Consider the following 25,230-nt stretch of genomic DNA (forward strand, 5'->3'; position numbering starts at 1 on the left):
GTTCCTGACCCAACCCAGGGCTGAAGGATAGAGGCTGAACGAGTGACCTCAGTGTGACCCCTGGGCAGTGCTGAGAGGTACCTCTGCCAGCCAAGTCGAATGCTGGAAAATCAGAAGTCACTATTCCTCTTCCAGACTATTAGAACTCTGGCTCCCTGGCGCATTTATAAAATCACCAAAAAAAAAAAGGGGCACCTGGCTGACTCATAATCTCAGCTCAGGACTTGATCTCAGGATTGTGAGCTCTAGCCCTGCGTTGGGCTCCATGCTGGCTGTGGAGCCTACTTAAAAAAAAGAGGAAAAAAATCACCAAAAAAGAGATAATAAAACATTTTGCATGACACTGATATGCGGTCTCTCAAAATAACCCACATTCTTAGATTCCCAACTGACACCTCTATTCAGAGCATGGGTGTTCTCCCCACCTCTCTGTTCTCTGTCATCTCAGTATTTTCCTCCCAATCTAGTATACTGCTTGGGAAGCTATGGGGAGATACGTACTGTAGGATTTTCATCTAAACTCATGAGAATGCTTTGTGAGATCAGGTCCCAGTGGGGCCTTGGTGGAGGGTATGGGGCTCTGGTTCTGACTTGAAATTCTTAGGCCAAACCTGAAAACACAACCACCTGGAGGATTAAGAGGCAGTCTAGGAAAACAAAACAAAACTTGGTGATGTGACACCACCAGTTAAGTATAGTAGGGAAGGGAGAAACTAACCTTTAGTTAGCATATTAGCAAAGATGTTGCATTGAATTTCCACGAGGAGATAATTTGCTTTCTGATAGGCAACTTGTCAAATAAGTCTGTTTATAAATCATGCTCTATTCTCTTATAAAACAACGTTCAGATTCTTACCGTTCAAAGATTCTTCACTTAAACTGATGAGAATTGGTTGTCACACATTTCCATATGTGCTATACAATTCTGCTTTGCCTCTTGCCCATGGAACTCACATGCAGTTTTCAATAAAAGTAGATTTCTCCGGGAAATTATTCTAGTTCCCCAAGGACAAGAGTTTTTATTTTTTTCCCCACACAGAACAATGCAGCTCTTTTTATTTTGTCTTTTGATACTATAGCAAATCATATTATAGACTTTAAGAAAAAGTACCCTACGCGCAAAAGATGTAAAAAGAGTTCCACATATAATGGATTCTTTGGGGACTGTCCTGAGACCATGCAAATATTCAGCATTTTATCTGTGTTCTGTAGATACTGAGTTGAATGGATAGATGTCACCCTGAGGGGGTGTCCCCATCTTCACTCCTGCTTGGCTTCACTCTGACACTTTGGGGCACATGTGAAATGAAGCTCTGAGGCCAGGCCTGCTCTGTGAAGCTGTCTCTGATTCCCTGCAGAAGGACTTCAGCATTCTTTGACCTGAAATTTTTTTTGGGGGGGGGGGGATGATTAATCCAAAAATATCTTTATTTCACAGTAGGGTACTGCAGTGTGTGATTTGAGATCTAATCCACATAACATTAATTTCAGGTATATAACAATGATTTGATATTTGTTTATATTATGGAATGATCACCACAGTAAGTCTAGTTAACATCCATCATTACACAGTTTGTCTTGTAACGAGAACTTAAAAAACAAATGATGCCCAAAGTTAGTAGAATGAAGGTATTAACAAAGATCAGAGCAGAAATAAATGAAATAGAGACCAAAAAGACAATAAATCAATGAAATTTTTCTATAGTGACTGTGCCAATTCACATTCCCACCAACAGTGTACAAAGGTTCTCTTTTCTCCACATTTTCTTTTTTTTTTTAAGTTTTTGTTTATTTATTTGACCGAGAGAGACACAGCGAGAGAGGGAACACAAGCAGGGGGAGGGGGAGAGGGAGAAGCAGGCTTCCCGCTGAGCAGGGAGCCCAATGCGGGGCTTGATCCCAGGACGCCGGGATCATGACCTGAGCCAAAGGCAGACGCTTAACGACTGAGTCACCCAGGCATGCCTCTCCACATTTTCACCAACACTTACCTACTGGCCTTCTGATAATCCACATTCTAACAGTTGCTATCTCATTGTGCTTTCGATTTGCAGTTCTCTGATGATTAGCAATGTTGAACACCTTCTCATGTACTGATTTTCCATGTGTATGTCTTCTTTGGGAAAATGTCTATTCTAGTCTTCTGCCCATTTTGGTTTTTTGTTGGTTTTTGCTATTGTGCTGTATAAGTTCTTTATATATTTTGGATATTAACCACTTAACCAGATGTAGGATTTGCAAATATCTTCTCCTATTCAGTAGGTTGCATTTTTTTTTTTTTAAGATTTTATTTATTTGACAGAGAGAGACAGCGAGAGCAGGAACACAAGCAGGGGGAGTGGGAGGGAGAAGCAGGCTTCCCGCCGAGCAGGGAGCCCGATGTGGGACTCGATCCCAGGACCCTGGGATCATGACCTGAGCTGAAGGCAGACGCTTAACGACTGAGCCACCCAGGCGCCCAGTAGGTTGCATTTTTATTTTGTTTTTGTTTCCTTTGCTTTGCAGAAGCTTTTTAGTTTGGTGTAGTCCCATGTGTGTGTTTATAATTTGTTGCCTTTGCTTTTGATGTCAGATCCAAAAAAATCATTGCAAAGACTGATGTCAAGGAACTAACCATCTATGTTTTCTTCTAGGTGTTATATGGTTTCAGGTCCTAAATCTAAATCTTTAATCCAATTTAAGTTGATTTTTGTGTATGGTGAAAGATAGGGTCTCAGTGTTTTTTTTTTTTTCTTTTGCATATAGCTGTCCAGGTTTCCTAGTACCATTTATTAAAAAGACTGTGTTTTCCTCATTGTGTATCTTGGCTCCTTTGTCATAAATTAATTGGCCATATATGCATGGGTTTATTTCTGGGCTGTTTTGTTCCATTGACCTATGTGTCTTTTTATGCCAGCAACATACTGTTTTGATTACCATAGCTTGTAATATAACTTTAAACTGAGAAGCATGATACTCTTCAGCTTTGTTCTTTCTCAAAATTGCTTTTGCTATTTGGGATCTTTTGTGATTCTATACACATTTTAGGATTGTTTTTTCTATTTCTGAAAAATGCCATTGGAATTTTGATAGGGTTTGAATTGCATCTGTAAATTGCTTTGGATAATATGGACATTTTAACAATATTCTTCCAATCCCTGAGCACAGGGATTTTTCACTTGTCTTCAATTTCTTTCATCAATATATTACAGTTTTTATAGGTTGTGTGCAGATTTTTTTTACTTCCTTGGTTAAATTTATTCTTAGATATTCTTTAAATGCTATTAAAACTGGGATTTTCTTTTATTTTCTAGTAGTTCATTATTAGTATACAGAAATGCATCTGATTTTTATATATTGATTTTGTATCCTGTAACTTTACTGAATTTGTTTATTCTAACAGTTTTTTGGTTGAGTCTTTAGGGTTTTCTATATATAATATCCTGTCAAATAGTGAAAGTTATGCTTCCTTTCTGATTTGAATGACTTTTCTTTTTCATGCCTACTTGCTTTGGCTAGGACTTCCAATACTATGTTGAATAAAAGTGGTCTTGTCTTCTTCCTGATCTTAGAGGAAAAGTTTTAACTCTTCAGCGTTGATAGGATGTTAGCTGTGGGCTTGTCATATTTGTCCTTTATTATGTTAAGATATGTTCCCTCTATACACACTTTGAGAGTTTTTATTATGAATGGGCATGGAATTTTGTCAAATGCTTAATTGATTTTTATGGGTGTTGAACCATCCTTGCATCTCTGGAAAAAGTCTTCTTGATGGTGTATGATCCTTTTAATGTATCGTTGATTTCAGTTAGCTAATATTTTGTTGGGGATTTTTGCATCTGTGTTCATCAGGGATACTGACTTGTAGTTTTCTTGTAGTGTCCTTGTCTGGTTTTGGTAGGAGGATGTTACGGCCTTATAAAGTGAGTTTTGAAATATTCCTTCTTTTACCTTTTTTTTTTTTTTTTTTTTTAAGAATTTGAGAAGGATTGGTATTGTTCTTTAAATGTTTGGTAGAATTCACCAGTGAAGCCATTTGGTCCTGGACTTCTGTTTGGGAAGTTTTTGATTACTGAATCAATTTTCTTACTAGTAATTGGTCTATTCAGATTTTCTATTATGTCATGAGTCGGTCTTTGTAGGTTGTGTATTTCTTTTCTAGGAATTTATCCATTTCTCTTAGGTTGTCCAGCTTGTTGGTATATAGTTGTTCATAGTAGTCTCTTATGTTCCTTTACATTTCTGTTTTGTCAATTGTAATGTCTCTTTCATTTCTGATATTTAGTTCTCTTTTTTTTTTTTCTTGGTGAATTAGCTAAATGTTTGTCAATTTTGTTTATCTTTCAAAAAACCAGCTTTTACTTTCATTGATTTATTGTCTTTTTGGTCTCTCATTTATTTCTGCTCTGATCTTTGTTAATACCTTCATTCTACTAACTTTGGGCATCATTTGTTTATTTTTTTTCTAGTTTCTTGAAGTAGAGAGGGTTGGTTATTTGAGATCTTTCTTGTTTCTTGATGTAGGTAGGCATTTAGCTGTATGAACTTGCCTTTAGGACTGCTTTGCTGCATCCCATAAGTTTTGGTATGTCGTATTTTCACTTTCATTTGTCTCGATGTTTTGGGCATTCTCTTTTGATTTCTTCTTTGATTCATGGTTGTTCAGAAGCAGGTAGTTTAATCTCCACATATTCGTGAATTTTTGTTTTCATCTTGTAATTGATTTCTAGTTTTATACCATTGTGGTCAGATAAGATGCTTGGTATAATTTCAGTCTTCTTAAATTTATTAAGACTTGTTTTGTGACCTAACATATGATCTATCCTGAGGAATGTTCCTTGTGTACTTGAGAAGAATTTGTATTTTGTTGCTTTTGGATAGGATGTGTGTATATGTGTGTATGTGTATGTATGTACATATGTATGTGTGTATACATAGTCCATTTGGTCTAATGTGTCATTTAAGACCATTGTTTCTTTATTGATTTTTCTGTCTGAATGATCTATTGATGTAAGTGGCATATTAAAGTCCCTTACTATAATTGTATTTCTATTTCTCTCTTTAGGACTGTTAATATATGCCTTATATATTTAAGTGCTCCTATGTTATGTGCATATATATTTACAAATGTAATATTCTTTTGGTGGATTGACCCTTTATCATTATATAATATCTTTATCTTTTTTTTTAAGATTTTATTTATTTATTTGACAGAGAGAGACACAGCGAGAGAGGGAACACAAGCAGGGGGAGTGGGAGAGGGAGAAGCAGGCTCCCCGCAGAGCAGGGAGCCCAATGTGGGACTCGATCCCAGGACCCCAGAATCATGACCTGAGCCGAAGGCAGTCGCTTAACCAACTGAGCCACCCAGTCGCCCTCTCTATCTTTTTTTATAATCTTTGTCTTAAAGCTTATTTTATCTGATATAAGTATACCTACTCTAGCTTTCTTTTGGTTTCTACTCAGTCTGTGTCCTTATATTTTAAATGTATCTCTTGTTGGCAGCATACAGATGGATTTTTTAAATCCATCCATCCACTCTGTCTTTTGATTGGAGAATTTAGTCCATTTACATTTATTTATTTATTTATTTATTTATTTATTTATTTATTAAGATTTTATTTATTTTGAGAGAGAGAATGAGATAGAGAGAGAGAGCATGAGAGGGGGGAGGGTCAGAGGGAGAAGCAGACTCCCTGCTGAGCAGGGAGCCCAATGCGGGACTCAATCCCGGGACTCCAGGATCATGACCTGAGCCGAAGGCAGTCGCTTAACCAACTGAGCCACCCAGGCGCCCCTAGTCCATTTACATTTAAAGTAAGCATTGATACATATGTGCTTTTTTATGTATTGCTGATTGTTTCCTGACTGTTTTGTAGTTCCTCTGTTCCTTTCTTTTTCTCTTTCTTCCTTTGTGATTTGATGTTTTTCTGTAGTGGTATATTTCAGTTTTTTCTCTTTGTGCGTGTATGGGTGAGGGTGTGTGTGTGTGTATCTACTGTAGGTTTTTGCTTTGTGGTTACCATGAGGCTTACATAAAACAATTTATAACAGTCTGTTTTAACTTGATAACAACTTAAGTTTGAACACATTCTAAAGCTCTATAATTTTATTCCCTCACCCCCGTGAAACCGTCTTTGTTATAGATGTCACAATTTACATATTTTATCTTGTGTATCTGGTAACAAATTACTATAGTTATCATTATTTGAATACTTTTGTCTTTCAACCTTCATACTAGCTTTAAAAGTGATTAACCTTCCACCTTTCTAACATGAGATTATTCTGAATTTTACTATACATTTACCTTTACTGGTGAGATTTACATTTTCATGTGTGTTCCTATTAATAATTAGTACCTTTCATTTCAACTTAAAGAAGTTCCTTTAACATTTCTTGTAAGACCAGTGTAGTGGTGCTGAACTCCTTTTGCTTTTGCTGCTCTGGAATACTATTTCTCTCTCCAATTCTGAAGGACATATTGCTGGCTAGAGTATGCTTGGTTGGCAGTGTTTTTCTTTTAGCCCTTTGAATATATCATGCCACTCTCTTCTGGCCTCCAAATTTCTGCTGAAAATCTGCTGATAGTCTTATTGGGGGTTCCTTTGTACCTAACAAGTTGGTTTTTCTCTTCTTTTAAAAATCTCTCCTTGCCTTTAACTTTTTTTTTTTTAAAGATTTTATTTATTTATTTGACAGAGATAGAGAGAGAGCACAAGTAGGCAGAGTGGCAGGCAGAGGGAGAGGGAGAAGCAGGCTCTCCACTGAGCAGGAAGCCTGACGCGGGGCTCGATCCCAGGATGCCGGGATCATGACCTGAGCCGAAGGCAGCCGCTTAACCAACTGAGCCACCCAGGTGCCCTTGCCTTTAACTTTTGACAGTTTAATTATAATGTGTCTTGGTGAGGTTAACTGTGGCTTCACCTTAATGGGAACTTTATGGGTTTCCTGGATCTGTATGTTTGTTTCCTTTCCCCAGGTTGGAGAAGATTTCAGCCATTATTTTTCTAAACAAGGTTTCTGCCCCTTTCTCTCTTTCTTCACTTTCTGGGACCCATATAATGTGAATGTTGGTCCTCTTGATGATGTCCTATAAGTTTCTTAAGCTATTCTGACTCTTTTTTCATTCCCTTTTCTTTTTGCTGCTTTGACTGGATAATTTCCACTGTCCTTTCTTCAAGTTTACTGATCCTTTCTTCTGGTTCATCTAGTCTGCTTTTGAAGACCTTTGTTGTACTTTTCACTTCAGTTATTGCATTCTTTGATTCAATGACTTCTATTTGGTACTTTGTATTTTGTATCTTTGTGAAATTCTAACTTTATTCATTTATTCTTCCAATTGGCAGTCATTTTTATAACCATTATTTTGAACTCTTTATTAGGTAAATCACTAATCTCTATTATGTCTTTTTTCTAAAGTATATTACCTTATTCTTTCATTTGGAACATATTCCTCTGTTTCTTCATTTTTCTTGACTCTCTGAGTTGGTTTCTGTGCATTAGATAAAACAACCACTTCTTCCAGTCTTGAAGGAGTGTTCTCATATAGGAGATGTACCTTATCTTTCAACCCTGCCCTAGCTCTTGGTTTTCTTCAAATCTTGTTCAAGTAGCCCACTTTATTCTAGTGGCTCCCAGTAATTGTGGATGTGATAAGACTGGTCAGTGTCTCAAAGGGGAGGATCTCAGTCAACACTGACAGTTAGGCTATAGAACAAGACCCTCAGGTAATAGCTTTCAACCTCTTTCAGGAGAAGATTAGATGATGGTTATTTCTGTCTGCTCCCTCTGCACTGATCCCTGGGTATTAGCCACTTAAGAACTGTTTCTTTCTTTGCTACGATCCTTTTGAACTCAGGAACACAAGCCCTGCTGGCCATCAGAGCCAGGCTATCAAGGGATGTGCCCTCTCGGCAACAACCCCAAAAGCCTTGGTGCCAAATGTATCCATAGCTCCTTTCTTTAAAGATACCAATTACCTGGGGTAGGGTTAAGAGGGAGCACATAGATGGTGATGCCAGCCTCCCCAGTCTCTGGAGAGGATTGTTGTTGGCCCCTAGATGTGTGTTTAATTACAAGCCTACCTCTTATGCCATAGCTATGAAGATAAGCTACTGGGCCTTTTTTCTCAGAAAGGCTATGGGTATATTTCAGTCTGCCATCTCTGTGCTGTGCCATGGGGGTGGGAGCCTACCTAGTTAAGAACTCTTTCTCCTTGGTCCTATGAGGTCCACAAATGTAAGCCCCCCGGCCACTAGAGCAAGGCAATACAGGGATGTCCCCTGCTTTGCCCTGTACTTTGGTTGCATTTTGTACCTGAGTTATTGAACCATTGTCTGGAACAATGACCATGTGTATAGCAGTTGTTTGTTGGAATGTTTATTTCCCCTACCTGGTTGTAGGCTCCTTAAGTATTCTCTCTTTGTATTCCAGGCTCCTAGTATAACCCATCTGGCTCACAGAAGGCACTAAATAAATGTGTGTTAAGTCCTGAATTGACTAAATGAACCTTCACCATCATGAAGTGGAGGGTGGGGATTCTGTCCTTTTATCTATGTTAAATGTCTCTGGCTCCTTCATCTAATTTCCCTCTTTGAGTTCATTGGAGCCCTACTTGCCCTGGTACATGCCCCTTGGTAAGTTATAAAACAATTTGAGTGGCACTGAGCTGTGACACCTCAAAATAACCCTTATACTTAAGCTCCTATCCATGGCTTGGGTGTTGTAGTTCTCTCTATTCTGAGACTTATTTTCTTTGTGTTCTAGTATATTGCTTGGGGAGTAATTTTTTTTTTTTCTCCTAACTGCTCTGATAATTGAGATGAATGGGTAGATGAGTAAATGAAGGAAGGAAGGCTAGATAGGTGTCAGCTCAAAAACCTCATTGTCTTCTCATGTTCTTTATCAGCATGTACCTTCACAAACTTGATTTCACAGTGGAAAGGCAATTTATAGTCTCTCCAGGGGAACTTCATTGATTCAGATCTCTTGTTTATGAAAATATTTTAAAAGGTGGTGTTCCTTCATGTTTTGTTTTTTTTAAAACCCTTATTTTTAAGCACTAAATTCTATTTTTCACTTAATATATTCTGCCTTCTTGCACTTGAAATCCCCGTTACGGCCTTTTTTGAGTCTTTGTATGTATTAAAAATATGCTAACAATTTTTCTGTTCTCAATTTTTCTTTATTCGTTTTGCTTGTTTCAACTTAGTGTGGATTCTATTCTGCTAATTATTTTTGTCAAAGTTAATATTCTGTAACCACATTAACTGCTTGCTAGTTCATGAACAAATTTGTTCACAGGGATTTCATTTATTGCAAATAACGGTGACAAGGTCAGATATGTTGGTCAACACACAGAAAATCAACATCAGAGCCAAGAATTAAAATGTTACTGTCAAGTAGGTATTTAAGGAATATCTGCTTCCTTATTTATTTTCCAACTAATCCCTTCCTGAAAGAAGCCCTATGTGAGATGATTTGCACCACACATTTTTTTAAGGAATGCATAATCAGGAATGCATTTGCTTTTTGTCAAAAATATGCCATGCATGGGACATCTGGGTGGCTCAGTCGGTTAAGCATCTGCCTTCGGCTCAGATCATGATCCCAGGGTCCTGGGATCGAGTCCTGTATCAGGCACCCTGCTCAGCAGGGAGCCTGCTTCTCCCTCTGCCTGCTCTGCCTGCCGCTCTCCCTTCTTGTGCTCTCTCTCTCTCTCTCTCTGACAAATAAATAAATAAAATCTTTTAAAAAATGCCATGCATTTTTAATCCATGTGTACACAAATTATAATTTGGCAATGATAATCTTGAATTGTTTTATTGCTCACCTGTGTTAATTTTTTCTTTTCAGATGATTTCTGCATATCTACTAATCATTCGATGATACTTCTCATTTGTTATTAGTATTAATGTCAACAAATAATTCCATCTTGAGTATTAAAGTTTCCATAAAACATACTGAAATTTATCCCAGTGATCTCAAATAGCTTTTTGTTGAGTTTTCTTCTCATTCAATTTGATTCCATAAATACTTATGGCACATTAAAGAGAGGCAATAATAAACTACAGCTCATCCAAAGATGAGTTCACAGGAATGGTGAGGGCTAATGATTTTCTAGTGACTTAAAGTTCTAGGTCTTTTCAGTATATGACTTCCTGTGAATTTTGGTTAGGCCAGATCTGTCATTTCAGAAATACAAAGATTTCTATAAGTAAATATGAGGTTTTGCATTTCTCTCTCCTGCACGTCAGCTTGTTTGGGAACAGTCTATATTCCGTACTCCTAATTGTAACATCCAGTGTATTATTTTTACCAACTGAAAAATGTGATAAACATCCCTTTTGCTTGCCCAGATTGTTGAAAAAAATTACATCATAATAGGAATAATTACATGGGAGGTGCTAAAGGGGACAGCCTTGTGTTTTGTAGCATTATTAATTCTTAACCATGAGGAGAGCTTACCTTGCTTAAATGTCTCCCAGGAGAAACAATAAAATGTAGTTTAATTTTTTGCTGAAACTACTGCCTTAATGAGTGCTATAATAATATGCGGTTGAGAACAATTTTTTATTTAACAGTCTTGTCCATAGATCCAGATTCATTTTTTCCTATTTTTGTAGGAAAGAGCATTTCTTCAAGGATAATGGTAATCAGGTTTTTTTTTTTAATGAAATGAGTAATATTGATACCCTAGTCTCTCTTGAAAACCTTCCAGTTTTCACTTACAGCATTTTATTTGTTTTAGACATTCATGGAGTGTATTATTGATTTATTTTGTTGTTATTTTATAATAAAATGCAAACATGATTTTTTTCAATATTTTTACTTTCAGAATATTTTTCCCAGCACTTGGGCGAATATGAGAATGTGCTAGCAGCACTTGAAGACCTAAATCTTTCCATCCTGAAGGCAATGGGCAAAACAAAAAAAGTAAGGAACTGTTGGTGCTTATTTTCTATAAATCTCTTCTTTGAAAAAAATTTTCTTGAAAATCCTATTTCCTAATGTATCATAAAAGTATACACTGGTTTTTATCACTAATAACTTACTTTCTCAATATTAAATGAGCTATTGTAGTCATTCACAATACAATTACAGAATACTAGGTGTCAGAATCTGCTTTTTGCCGAGGATACAAAGATACAAAATCTCTTCAGGCAGCTCTTACTGTGGTAGCAAGACAAGTGTGTAAACAAACAATTGGAATATAGTACAACAGAGGGAAGCACAAGATGGGGCACCTGATTCATGCTAGAGGAGGTGACACCTGAGCAATTACAAATGAAATTATAGCTAGGGAAAGGTGAAACAGACACATGGAACAGCATGTACAAAGGCCCTGTGTTGGAAGGGACAGGGAGTAGGCACAGGGCATTAAAGTAAATAAAGATGGTCAATAAGGTTAAAGTCTAGAACACTGAAGAATGGCATGATGTGAGATGTAACATGTGGTAGAGAGGGGCTGTGCCTTTCGTGATTTTGTTGGTGAACCTAAGGATTTAGACCTGTATCCTAGATGCAAACAAATCAGCCACATTTTCAGCAAAGATATGGAAATTCATGCAGCCTTTTGAAAAGACCATATTAGCTTGAGATTAGGGTGGGTGGGGAATATGGGGAATAAGATCAGGAAGATGAGTGAGGAGGCTAGTTCACTAACCCAGGTCAGAGATGTTGGTAGTTTAAAGGTATTGGCAGATGATATGGAAGAAAGGAAATTAACTGTACATATGTTGAGACCCTATCAGTAAAACTTGGAGAAGGCATGAATATGCGGGATGGGAGGACATGTCCAGGATGAATCCTGGTTTTTAGCTTGTATGCCTGGGTAATGGCACTAACTAGACAGAGAATGCTGCAAGAAGACCAGGTTTGAGGAGGTAAGATTATAAGTTCTCTCTTAGACATGTTGAATCTAAACTGCTTCGGGGACATCTAAGGAAATTCAAGTAAATGATTAGATACATGGATCTGAATCTGAGAGGTGAAGTCTAGATTGGACATATGTTTGTGAATTGTTAATACTTAGGCAGAGAACTTGAATGACATCATCTGGAGAGAGAATATATAGTAGAAAAAGGAGAGGACCTAACACTGAGCTTTAAGGAACTTCCAATTTTGTTGGTGGGTGGAAGAGAATGAGCCAGCATGAGAGTCTGAGAAGGAGTGGGCAGAAAGAGGAGAGGGAATCTGGGAGATTGTAGTGTCCAGGAGTTGGGGGAGAGTATTCCATGAAACACAGAGTGGTCGATAGCATTGACTGCTATGGAGGGGTCAAGAGAGTTGAGACTTGTCTGTCAGTCAAAAAAGACGTAAGCATGTGAGGTACGTAACAAGAAATAAAAATTTTTAAAGCTTATATGGAATTTCTGGATGAGGACAGCAGATGTATGTGTACGTCCCTGAACTCTGCTTACTCCTGAAGCCCCCAAAGAAAACTAAAATAAGATGTTTTTAATGGGGAAGTGACAGAAGTTGGGAACTGAAAAGCCAGCGAACACATGGTCGCTGGCAGCAGACCAGACGCGTTGGACGGCTTGACTTGTAGTGGGAAAGCAGAATGCCCCAGCTTGGTTCTTAGAAAGGCTCAGGAACTTGGCACTGTTGCCCTGGAAAAGGATGGGAATGGTCGGGCTAAACCAGGGGGACCTGTTGGAAATCTGTGATTGCCTGCTTTTCTCCACCCAGCTGAGCAGTTGCCTCTTGATCCACCCAGCTGGAAAACTTAGACTTGTTCCCTGAAAGGGTTAAAGGAGGGGTTCTCTGCCCCACAGCTGAGGGATTAAGTAAAAGTTTACAAACTAAATGAAAAGACCTCCAGCTTTCTTCCCCAAATTTAACTCCCAGAATGTTGGCCCCTCAGAGGGTTGGCATCCTGCAGGCAGACAGAAAGAGGTGGTCTCTGAGAAATCTTACCAATGCAATTGGGAGTCTCTCTCCTGGTAGGTGGAGCTCAGCCTGCTCTCCCTCTTCTTCCCTTGAATCCTAAAAGCTTGTCCACAGCCCATCCTTAAAGATGCACAGTCAGCCAAGTGCCATCAAACTTCTTACAGGAAAGGCGGAGACCAAGACAAACCAGAAATGGGGGAGCGAGGAAGGAATGCACAAAGTAACACAGGGGCCTCCGCAGGAAGATGAAAACCCCCAGTCTCCTCAGCCTCCTCAGAGGGACAAGGGAAGATGCTGTTTCCATGAAAAATACAGTAACAAACAGAACATTCAAGAGCTCTTTGAAATTAAAACAAGAGAGCAGAAATAAAGACTTAACAGACATCTGGAAAATAAAGTTTAGAAAGTCTCTAAAAAAGTAAAGCAACAAAAAAAGCATAAGCAAATTGGAGCATCAGCCTAAGCTGTCCTATATCCAAATAACAAATTCCAGAAAGAGAGAACAGAAGAATAGAGTCTGAAATACATTTTCTCTTGATCTGTTAAGGTGTATTTGGAAAGTGCATAAGATTTTACTCCTTGGGACCTTCCCTCCAGAAATGGTAATTCTTTCAAACCTCTGCTTGGTGTGGCTGCCTTCGCTCCTTACTTTTTAGGTCTCACCTTTAATACCATGTCCTCAAAGAGATCTTCTCTGACCACCTTATCTAAAAGAGGTTGTCTCTGAGTATCTCCTGTTCCTTGCTGGCAATCATCAGAACGAGTAACTATGCATTTTGTTTTCCTTGTCTGTAAAGAGGGAGAAGGCTGGTATCTTTTTGGAATACCCAGAGCCTCACATGGAGCCTGACAAAATGTACTCAAAAATTTATTGATTGGTTACATAAATTGACGTAAGTAGATATTCGTACAGCTCTAAAACTAAGTAATTTACTCCTGAAAGAAAAATTGCTCCTAAGTCCATCTAAGAGGTGTTCAGATATCCTTTAATTGGAAGGAAAAGAAAGTATATAATCCTTATTTTCTCACAAATTATACTAAAATCATGTTCTTTGAAATAATACAGTGGGGCTTTGTGGGATTTAAATCAAGATCAATCTATTATTTTGGTCTTCGTTACAAAACCTATTTTTTTTTAAGATTTTATTTATTTGTTAGCACAAGAGGGGGGCAGGGTCAGCGGCAGAAGCAGGCTCCCTACTGAGGAGAGCCTGATGCGAGGTTCAATGCGGGGACTCTGGGATCATGACCTGAGCCAAAGGCAGATGCTTAACCAACTGACCCACCAGGCACCCCCACAAAACCTATTTCTTAGCAACGACCCTTAAAGATGCACTTGATCTATATAATCATATTGCTTAATCAAGACAAAAAGATTTTTATAAGTGGTCAAAATAAAATTAGGAAAGCTTCTTTGTGTGATAGCTCAAAGATGAATGAAATGCTAAAGTTTGACAGGTTTTTCAAGCCACTGTTGAACCAACCTCTCCATATTGTCTAGCACAATGAATCCTTCTGAGTGAGAAATCCAGCATTTCTTTTCGAGAATCTCTCTATATTTTTACCCAGATGAAAAGTCCTGTCTCAGTAGGGAGGGCTGACTGTTCTAGGCTTTTATGAAAAGTGAAATGCAAGCCATTCATGCAGTACATCCGTCTGCTGTGTCAGAGAATGGAGAAAATGGATTCCAGCTGCTTAACTTAAACCCCAGGAGGTGACTCAGGACGGATACAGTCTGTCATTCCCCTCCTCCTCCTGTTCCCTTAACCCAAGCCTTTCTCTAGGTCCTCAGGGGTTACCTGGATGATTATTCTACTTTGCTTATTTTTCAGAATAAACACCATAGGTCAAATTCTAAATGGTCATTTGAAAGCCTTGAAAGTAGCTAAAAGCAAAACTCCCTATCTGGCTTTGGGATGTCACACACAAAAAAATACTGGGTTTGTCTGTTACGTTTTTCTTTCGACAGTGGGATAAGAAGCCAATGTACATCATTAGTATGTGATGTGCTTGTAATCTCAAAGCAAATGTAGAATTCTGATGCTGCAGTTAAAAGTCATCTTGTGTCATTTATATAAACAAAAATGGAATTCTGGGTTCCGGTAAACCTTTCTTAGTAAGGCTTAAAAAGGAAATGGTCATAAGCTAAAGTGAAGAATGGTATTCTTAAAATAATTACGTAGGTTGTAAGTAATTACTTCACCTTGATGAGTGAATCTGGAAAAATGTCCAAAATTAAAATGCATACCTATTTTATAGTTTTCACCTGGAAGTTATTTTTCAAACAGGTACATTCTACATCTTCAACTATTTTAAGAAAAAAATAGACTTGAGTCCTAGTATCATTGGGTCTCTGTTTTTCCCTTGCTTCTTAAATCTGCCTTTGGGTTCTGTAGACACCTTCGTTTTAAACTTCCCATCTCTTCTTCATCCCTGTTTCCTTATATTTAGCATCTGGGCCCCCTGGGCTCCATATTCCTTTCACTTGTTAAAACCCACTATTTTTTTCATTATGAGAAAAGCCTGTGTGTGTATGTGTGTGTGTGTGTGTATTCTTCTATGAAGAAGAAATAGCAATAGGTCTCAGAATTCCTGTCTGGGGAAAACATCATTAATTGCTACAATTTTATCATTAAAATAAAAACTTAAAAATTTCCTTTGTTTCAGGCAAAATATAGGAACTGATATTGTACCATGTGTGGAATAGTGAAAACACCTTCACAGGTTCATAGAAGGCAGGCCCTTAATTCTTTACAGTTTCATTATAATCCTTTTAAGTATTTTTTAAAATGAAAAATATTCTTGGATTTCATAGTAACCGTAGGAAAACAAGCTTATTTGACATCCCATTTGAAATGATCTGTCTTTTGTATGAGTGTGTTTAGGGAAGAGAAGGTAGACACTGGGGCCATGGAAAATAGGAGAAAAGTGCCTGGAGGTTGCAAATTTGGCCCAGAAAGAGAGAAGCCCTGTGTCAGGCTCATGTTTTAGAATCTTCCTTCCCACGTTGACCAGACTTGTGCCCAGTGCTGGCAAAGAGGAACCCCAGGCCCTTGGAAAGTCTACTCTGTTGTCATGGGACTTTCTCCTCCTGAAGGAATCTGCACTATCTGCTGACTCAGAGGAAGGACTCCTGGGCCAAGGAACTTGCCACCACTGTCTGAACAGGGAAAGGGCAGAACTGAGGTCAGAGAGCTGACCCAGTTTATGTGAGTATGACTCGAGGGATAATTTAAAGGTGAGAAGAGGCCACTTTGAGGTTACTGGTAGGGTTCAGACAATGGTGCAGGTGATTGTTTGAGTCAGGACCATCAACTGGTGGCTAGGAGGAGGAGGGACCCCAGCTCACAGTGAAGTCTGGTCAGTCTGAGGACTTGGATTGGCACCCTCCCAGAAACCACATCAGTAGTTCTTCCTAACCATTGCTGGAACCCTGCCAAACTCCTGGCAGCTGACCTGACTACCCTGAGCCAGGTTACCAGACAACAGTTTAGGGCTTGAGTGGCTATGAGCAAAAAAGGAATGAGGAATAACAATTGATGCCAACTGAAGTTTATATAGTACCTTCGAGTTTTCAGTGTGCTTTAATATATGTAATTTCATTATCCTTCATAACACCCCAGTGAAGAATGTCAGGCAAATAAAAATATACTCATTTCAAAAATGGGGAAACTGAGTCATTAAGTAGTTAGTTGATTTGATATCATAAAGCTAGTGAGATTTAAACCCAGTTCTCATTGGAAATTTTTTTATTTAAGGTTTATGTGGTCCCATATAGAACATATTGCAAATTTGCAATTCTAAGTTGTATCATGGCACAAAAAAATGGTCTTTGAAATGATTGAGCTCTTCAGAGTTTAGTTGTGGATCAGCAAAGTCTGGAGACTTCTAGCTTCCATGGTTAAGTTATTTTCAACTTTGTTTTAGGCAAATTAACAAATAGGTTTCCAGAGCTTTGTGTAATATGTAAAGAACATATGAAAGAAATTACAGAAGCAGATAACTAAGTGCTAAAATAATAAACAAACATTAAAATCAAATATGAATGGTGGATAAGCAAAGTTCTAGGCAAGGAAGTTCATACATTTTAAAATACAGTCTGTTGTCATCAGAGGAACAGATGGAACAGTTAACTAAAAAACGAAGTTACCTGCCACGTCAAACAAGAGAGATTTAACTTTTTACCTGGAGAGTAAAATATATCCAAAATAAAGGCTAATCTACTGGAGATCAATAGGCAGAAATATTGGTGACCTTATGAGCTCTGGGTAGATTTATAAAGGATCTGAAAGTATCCAAATAGGAGCCCACCTGATTTTTTTTTTTTCCCCAAATAGCTAACTATTCAGACACTATTTCTTCATTTTTTATCCCACTCACTAAAATGCTGCATTTACCATTTGTTAAATACTTATACTTGGATTTGTGCCCAAGGTCACTGTCCTGTTCCACTTTATAAAACCATACTGTCTAGCATTATTAATATGTTGTCTTAATTTTTGAATACTTAGGCATGTTTGAAAACGTGAAAATGCAAATCTACCCTTAGTGTTCTTTTCCAAAGAGTTGTTTTTCCCATGTTGCCATTTGTACATAAGTTTTATAGTTGCTTTCCAATTTTAAGGAAAAATTCCATGGCAATTTTTATGGATTTACATTAAATTTGTAACTTTAAGAGAACTGTCATCTTGGTAATATGCCTTCCCATGCAGGCACATACATACTTTTCCATTTATCCAAGCTTCCTTTGGGGTCTCGTTAAGTTTTTTATGATACTTCATGTGGTTTCAAAACACATCTTGTTAAATCAATTCACAGATATTTTATATTTCTGTTGGTTTTATGAATGGCCTGCCTCTCCATATCCCTAACTTAATATTGGTGGTATATTGGAAAATGATTTTTTTTTGGTATATAAATTTGGTAACTAGGCTAGCTACCATCTTAAGTTGCTACTCTGTGACATGTCATTTCTCTTCCTTTGCTGGTATTACGGGTTCTAACACTGAAATCCATGGCCACTTACTGGAAGAACCAAGCCATCCCTCTGTCTCCCCGTAAATCCAGCTCTCTACTTAGTCTTTAGCTTTCTGACTCATCTTCTCCCACTTTTCTGATCTGAACTTTTTTTTTTAAGATTTTATTTATTTATTTGACAGAGAAAGACACAACGAGAGAGGGAACACAAACGGGGAGTGGGAGAGGGAGAAGCAGACTCCCTGCCGAGCAGGGAGCCCGATGCAGGACTGGATCCAGGGACTCCAGGATCATGACCTGAGCCGAAGGCAGTTGCTTAACCAATTGAGCCACCCAGGTGCCCCAATTTGATTTTTAAAACTGGTCTACATGTCCATTCCTGTCTTAGTTGAATATTGTGAATGCTGAAAAATAGAATCAGCTATATTTTCTTTAGAAGGATACCTCAAGCCACATATACAAATGTATGCATAAAGAACTAAGTATCAATAGAGCTAAAATGTGTATACCAAGATAATACATTTTTTTGTTTGAGTTAATATTAGAGGTGATTATTCTAAAACAAGCCTTAAAAAAAGTACTTCAAAAATACTAGCTTTCAGAAAAAATTCCAGTTTTTTAAGTGACTGAATGAAAATCCATGTCTCTTAGGAAGGGCTCAGTTCAGTCACCGATTGAGCGGAAATGCCATGCTGGGAAAAATGGAAAGGAATCCAAATTTTACAACACAGTGCTCTCAAGAGACTCACCCTAGAGCAGAATGGGTAATGCGGGACTGTCTGCAGTGCAGAGCTGGGGATAGATTTGATTGAAATGGTTCAAACTCCTTACAATAAGAATAGAAAACAGGAAAACGTTGTTTTGTCCTCCTAATCTGGAAAGTTATCAAGGAGTAAATGAACATTTAAGCTGAACTTCAAAAGATAGAAAGCAGGTCTATGGGCAGAGATTGGTAGAATAGAGTGGGACTGGAAGTCACTCTCAGGAGAATGTGTAACATAAGCAAATGTGAGAAATACGGTGTATTTTCATGCAAATTTGGGGAAGACCGTGTTTTTGAAGCATAAAGCTACTTTGGATGCCAGTGGATATTCAGGCTGAAAGCCAAATTGGCTGGGAAATTTAGAGTTTAATCATTAAGCAGCAGAGGGACACTGAAAATTTGACAGAATAGAGTTGGTCACCTGGGGGTCAATTCAATGAGCTCTTCCTTCTCTAGTATATACTTTTCTGATTTCCCAACTGTGACCTCAAAAATGAGGATGATGTTTATTATTTCAGTCATAATATTGATCTTTATTCTTTGAAAGAAAAGTTGTGTATACTATGCCATTTTATGCATATTTATGTGTATGTGAATCTAGGTCGTTTTTATGAATTCTAGAAAGTTCCATGATTTTCAACAAGCATTACTTATTTCACATTAAAAAAATATAGAATGGAACGAAGAATTTTTCTTATTTTTAAAAATGCCATTCTTGCTCTAATTCTTCTTTGGTTATTAACCATCAAAATGAATTAAGAAACACAAAGCCAGCATTGTCAGCACTGTGTTTCTGTATTGGAGTATATTTTTATGTGATCCAGGAGTAGTGGATAAAGGCCAAGAATTTGTGGCTTTCAACAACAAACAAAACCACAATTATGCAAAATGTTCAGAAAATATGTAAAGATTTCTTTGTTTTTCTCAAGAATATCAAAATATGTAGTTATCACTCTTCTTCACATAGTCATTTCATTTTTCTACATCATCTGAAAATCAGTATTTCAATTAAATGTAATTGTGGGAAGGCAGGGGTTCACTCACAGCTGTTATCTTGTGGGAGAGAAATGTATCTTGATTTATCTTATGATTCAGTCATATATGAACAATAATTTTAGTAAACATTTGTTAACCTCATGATTTCTAGATTTTTTAAAAAAATTAAATCACTAAATATCCCACCTATCAAATTCTTTACTAAATATCACACCTATCAAATTCTTTATAATATATACAATATTTAAAATATTATAACAATAAGTGAATATTATAAGTGAAAAATCACCCAAATGACTATCACCCAATTTTAAAAGGGCCGTTTGGAAGGCAACAAAGATCTGAAGGGAACGTACTCTTTCATCCCCGTGGTCTAATTCCCCCTCTGTCCCAACAATTTTATCTCTTTATTTTTTTATTAAAGATTTTTTTTTTAATTTATTTGACAGAGCACAAGAAGGCAGAGTAGCAGGGAGAGGGAGAAGCAGGCTCCCCGCTGAGCAAGGAGTCCGATGCGGGGCTCAATCCCAGGACCCTGGGATCATGACCTGAGCCGAAGGCAGCTGCTTAACCTACTGAGCCACCCAGGCACCCCTCAACAATTTTATTTCTTTAATATTGCTCCCATCCATCATCTTCTCTTTCCACTCCTGTCTGGGCTATGTGAGGCAGAACCACAATGATTCTCACTAGGGTTCTTTGCCACAGACACAGAATGAATTATTCTGCTTCCAGGGTGGTCTGTAGATCATACTCCACCCTAGAGGATGAGAAATCTTTCCCCCAAAATAAGACTTCCCCTATCCTAAAACCTAAATGTCTAAAATCTTATAATGGCTCCCCATTGCCCTCAGGAAAAAAGTCCAGATGCTTTGCCCAGGACACACAAGACCCACCAAAAACTAGGCCCTCCTTGCCCACTGGGTACCCCTGCTTGTCTTGCTAGTCCCACCTCTTGCCAGTGCTGGGGGACTTTTGTCCCAGCCGTGCTTAGCCATTACATTCAGTTACATTTTTAGCAGTTCCACACGTATTCTCCCACAGTTCTCTGAATTCCTCATAGTCTCTACGCCATTTTGGACTGCTATGTAGTGGTCCTTCCGAGTGAATGAATTCCTTTTCCCTTCGAGGTTCTTTCTCAGGGCTCCAATTACCAACTTTTCATCTGGCTGGTCCTGTAATATTCCTGGTGATGCTACAGGACCCTACTTGAATGTCACTTCCCCCTAGGAAGCCTTCCTTAACCCTCCAAGGGGAGTCCTATGCTCTCAAAGCACCTCACATGTCCCCATGAATGCTCCTATCAGTTCTTATCACCCCAGTGTCTTGAAGTATCTTGTAGTGTTAGGGCTAGTTAAGCTGCTCAGTAAAATTTTTGACTGTAAGTTCACAGGAGAGGTGAGGATATACTGTGGATCACTGCTGATCATGAATCATCTGAAAGAGGAGAGGGGCTCAGTGCCTGCAGTCCAATTTTGGGTAAGTTAGCTAAAGTAACCGTGCATTCCAGGGGACTAGGGAGAAGGTAAGGAGGGAACAGGTATGTGGGATTTCCACCGAAGACTGTTTCTGAAATTTGGAATGATTACTTGCCTAGGGCAGCAGTATACTCTTTCTGAATTTACTAACTCCTGGAATGAGAACTGCCTACTCTAGCCTGCCTGGATCCCACTCATGCCAGAGGAAGTCAGGGTCCCCGGCAAAGGGCCAGATGTATCTTGTGACCAACTGGGGAGCACTGGAAAAAAGAAAGGAATTAGCAGTTTTAATCATAGTGTTCGTACAATTTTGTGCTTTATGAAGGATGCAGATTTTTTTAAACTGTAGGTCAGCATCAGGTTTCTTTACAGTTGGATTTTTTTCCTTAGTCCATTATGTTGAAGTTGCCTTTCAAATGTGTTTGTCTATGACACATCTCCAGTTCACGATCTTCTGTTCTGACATTTTTAGATCTGTAACCAAAATTATAATGTGGCAGAACATGGTAGGTGCAGGTGAGTAATATTTTTAGAGTTTCTTAGAAACAGAAGCCTCATTTTCATGGGGCTCAATCAATCTAAAGAGCAAGGAAGAGCTCAGTCAATCTAAAGAGCAAGGAAGAAAAGACACGGCATAAATATCATATAAATTGGCTTGATAACGTTCAGTTACATTTTTAGCAGTTCCACACGTATTCCCCCACATAAATATTTTTTAATAATGCTGATGATACCTAGAGACTGATTCTCTCAGTAGGGAAGGAAGTACGTACTACTAGGAAAGAGAGAAACCTACCTTTTTCTCCTGGTGAGTTCTGCCTTTGAGGTCTGCGTTGGTTACCCCTATTCAATAGCATATGGAAAACTGTCTTCCCCCAAACTGTGTAAATCAGGATATCTACAGAGATGGGTCTGGAAAGACCCATTTTGGAATCAGGTAAAACTTGACTCGCGTCCCAGTTCTGCTACTTGCTAGCGTATGCCTGAGTTGACCTCTCTGTGCTTGTTGGTTCTTCGTTTGCCAATGTGCATAACTGTACATCCCTCCCAAGGATATGGGGAGCATGAAGTTAGATCACACACACAGGGTGGCTGTCACTACGTGTGGTCCATAATAGGGAGTCAAGAGAGACGGGTTATCTGTTTACTTCTGGGGTCTCTCCCAACTTCCAGTCTTTGTTATTGGAAAAAAAAATGCTAAGCATGTGATTTGGAGCTTTATACAGATGTGGATTATTTCTTAGAATAACAACCAAAACATTTTGTGTCTACAAGGTGGAGCAGCTGACTGATAATCTAAATAAAAGTTGGGGATGTCGATCCTCCAAAGAAATTAAAGTTTAGCGTTCTGATTTTTTTTCATGGATAATGGGAGTGCTTCATGAAACTTTCCTTCCTTGCAAGGATACACATTTCAGCTGACTTATAAAAACCAAGTGAAGAGTTGAAGTAAATGAACTGGTTTCTGGGGGAACTTCAGGCTGGTGAGTCCATAGACGTACATGCATAACTCTGAGTGATCAACCAAACAGCTACTTATGGGCAGAGACGTGATTATGTGGAGGTGCAAATGTCTGTCAATAACAGAATTATAAAAACCCAACAGAAATTAATTCATAACAATATAGAGGAACAACTGAAAAGGAAACACAGCTCCTAGTCAGCCATCTCCTCATTAATATGATCAAAACAGATCATCTGCAGCGACAGAACATACATCCTACAGCCCCCTTGGAAGCACAAAGGAGGGGTGTGGAACCTGCCTACCCAGAGTTATAAATAGCTCCAGGAGCAGAATCCATTGCCTCTGAATCCTAAAGAGATTCAGAGTTGCCTCAACACTGAGGAAACAGACTTCTTTTGAAAAGCAGTAAGCAAACAAAAAGTACAGTGTGGGGAGGGTAACAGTGCTTTCTCAATCGAACCGAGTAAGTAAGTACACAAGCGCCTGCCACATTCAAGGTGTTGCAGATGTTACCAAAAGGAATATAATATGGAACAAAAATTAGCCCCTACCCACCAATGAAGATATGATAAAACATTTGTGTTAATAGAGAAAGCAGTTGTCCATTTGATAAAGAGAAACAGGAGGAAATGGTGTGAACCTCTTCACTACCCCACAAGGTCTAACGTAAAACAGTCAGATCTTCAGCCTCTTTACAAGGAGGGATCTGTAATGAGGAATGGTTCCATGGCCATAGGCAAAGGGTAGTGGCTGGAAGGGGCTGTTTTATTTCTTATTCTCTGCTTTCACATTTGCTCATGCAAATCAGAGGTGCAAACAAAGCTCAGTGAGCTGATCATCGGTAAGAGGACAGTTCTTCCAAGTTACTCATTGTACACAAAGATAGGCGGATAGTCTGTATTTTGTGCAGCCTAAGAGACCTTTTGCAAATGAATTTTAAAGAATTATGAAGGAGAAAGCAGGAATAAAAGTCCCCTACTTCAGTTTCAAGCTAAATCCCTGGCAGCGCTTTATCTTCTGTTCCCACGGTTCTGGTGGGGATTGTTTGAGGAGGAGTTAGGATGCAAATTCACTGCAGATCCACCTCTTATCTGCAATTCTGAAATCCAGAAAGTTCTGAAAACTGAATGCTTCAGTTTCCTTGTTGTTTGGTCAGCTTAGCACCAAAATCCACTTGGTTACAAAACCTATTTTAATATCCAAGATTATGCTGCAAAAATATGAATATAGTCATTATGGGGTAAGTGTATGTTGTTTGTGTGTGTGTACATATCAGATATTGCCTTTCTGGTTTCTGAAAAATTCTGAATTTTAAAACACATCTGACCTCAGTATCTTCAATGACAGATTGGATTAAGATGGCTACGTCATAATATATGGTATCATAATAGGTCTTCTAATTACTTTCAGATTATCAGATTGTATGCTTCAGCAATGCTGAAATGTAATATTACCTTATGATAAAAAAACTACCAATTCTTTGGGGAGTTCATTGCATTTCAAAAAGCAGCAGCATGCATCAGGCATAGACAAGTGAAGATTGACCCCTTGTACTCTGGGGAAGTATGGATGGATTTATTAACCTCTCAAAAATGACACTCTTATGAGACTGAACTAATTATGTTTGTGGCAAGTATGCCGGCATGTAATGAATTAAGAATGCCTTCACTTGTAGGCTTAATTTACTAAGGAATCTGGAGCTGCCTTCTGAAAATCACTATGGACAGATGATTTAGATGGCTTTGAGAATAATCAGTTGGTTTAAAAAGTAATTCATTTTTTTTAATTCCTTTTTCTATTTACTATTGCTAAAGGATTAGATGATTGTTTCCTTGCAAGCTCTGTATCCTCTGTAGTATTCTGTGGACGTTCTCCTAGTTATAGCCTACCTTTCCGTAGGAGGTAAAGAGTGTGTCTTCAGCATGGGTCTGACATCTGGAAAGTCTCTTTAATCAAACTACAGTTGAAAAAAGCCCACAGTCACATGCCTAACTGTGGAGTTGCACTTTAAGCAGATGAAAAAGCTAACCGCCAAGCCTGGGAGTTCTCACTGGCAATAAGTTCAGATAGGAAGGAGTTAGGGTCTCACCCCAAGATCCTGTCTGCTCTCATCCCTCTTCCACCCGTGTCTCCTTGGGGCCCCAAATCCAAATTGAAAATATAGCCTTATCTTTAGACCGGGAGAAGTACCACTAAGAGATTGATACTGATATTCTCCCAACTCACTGAAATCAGACGTTATATTAACCATTTAGGGACCTATAAAACCACAGAGCCCTGAAAAATGAACAGATCAGTATTTGGGGCCACCTAGAGCTGAACATTTCATAGAAGGCCCAAAACTTCAATAGAAGCAGCAGCTCCCAGGGCATTCTCAGCTGCACCCAGTGGCTGAACCCAGAGTCCTGCTTGCACCATGATCTGACCAGTTCTCTTGCCTGGTTCTTTGCATCTTCCATGCCTTCACTATCTCCTGCCCACCTGACTTTTCCACACAGAATCCAATGTAATTCTTGTTAATAGGGACACCTACTATTTACTGAGCATTTAATACATACCAACTCTTGAGCATACATTAACTCCCTTTTAGCCCAACTGCACCGAGGCACTCACGATCAAGCACCTGACAAATGATAGGTACTCAATCTAGGTTCTCCCCTATCTCTTCACCTCCCCTA

General features: G+C 38.6%; 1 protein-coding gene across 1 annotated transcript in view; it reads left to right on the forward strand.

Moving 5' to 3' along the window:
- NECAB1 (N-terminal EF-hand calcium binding protein 1) overlaps positions 1-25,230 on the forward strand; it is a 186,281-nt gene that overhangs the window by 88,911 nt on the left and 72,140 nt on the right. Inside the window, exon 5 of the mRNA XM_035011501.1 lies at positions 10,817-10,914. Within this exon, the coding sequence (XP_034867392.1) occupies positions 10,817-10,914 (98 nt within the window). The remainder of the gene's footprint in view (positions 1-10,816; positions 10,915-25,230) is intronic.

Source organism: Mirounga leonina, unplaced genomic scaffold (genome assembly GCF_011800145.1).
Source record: "Mirounga leonina isolate KUSES-001 unplaced genomic scaffold, KU_Mleo_1.0 Mir_165, whole genome shotgun sequence".
Taxonomy (NCBI): domain Eukaryota; kingdom Metazoa; phylum Chordata; class Mammalia; order Carnivora; family Phocidae; genus Mirounga; species Mirounga leonina.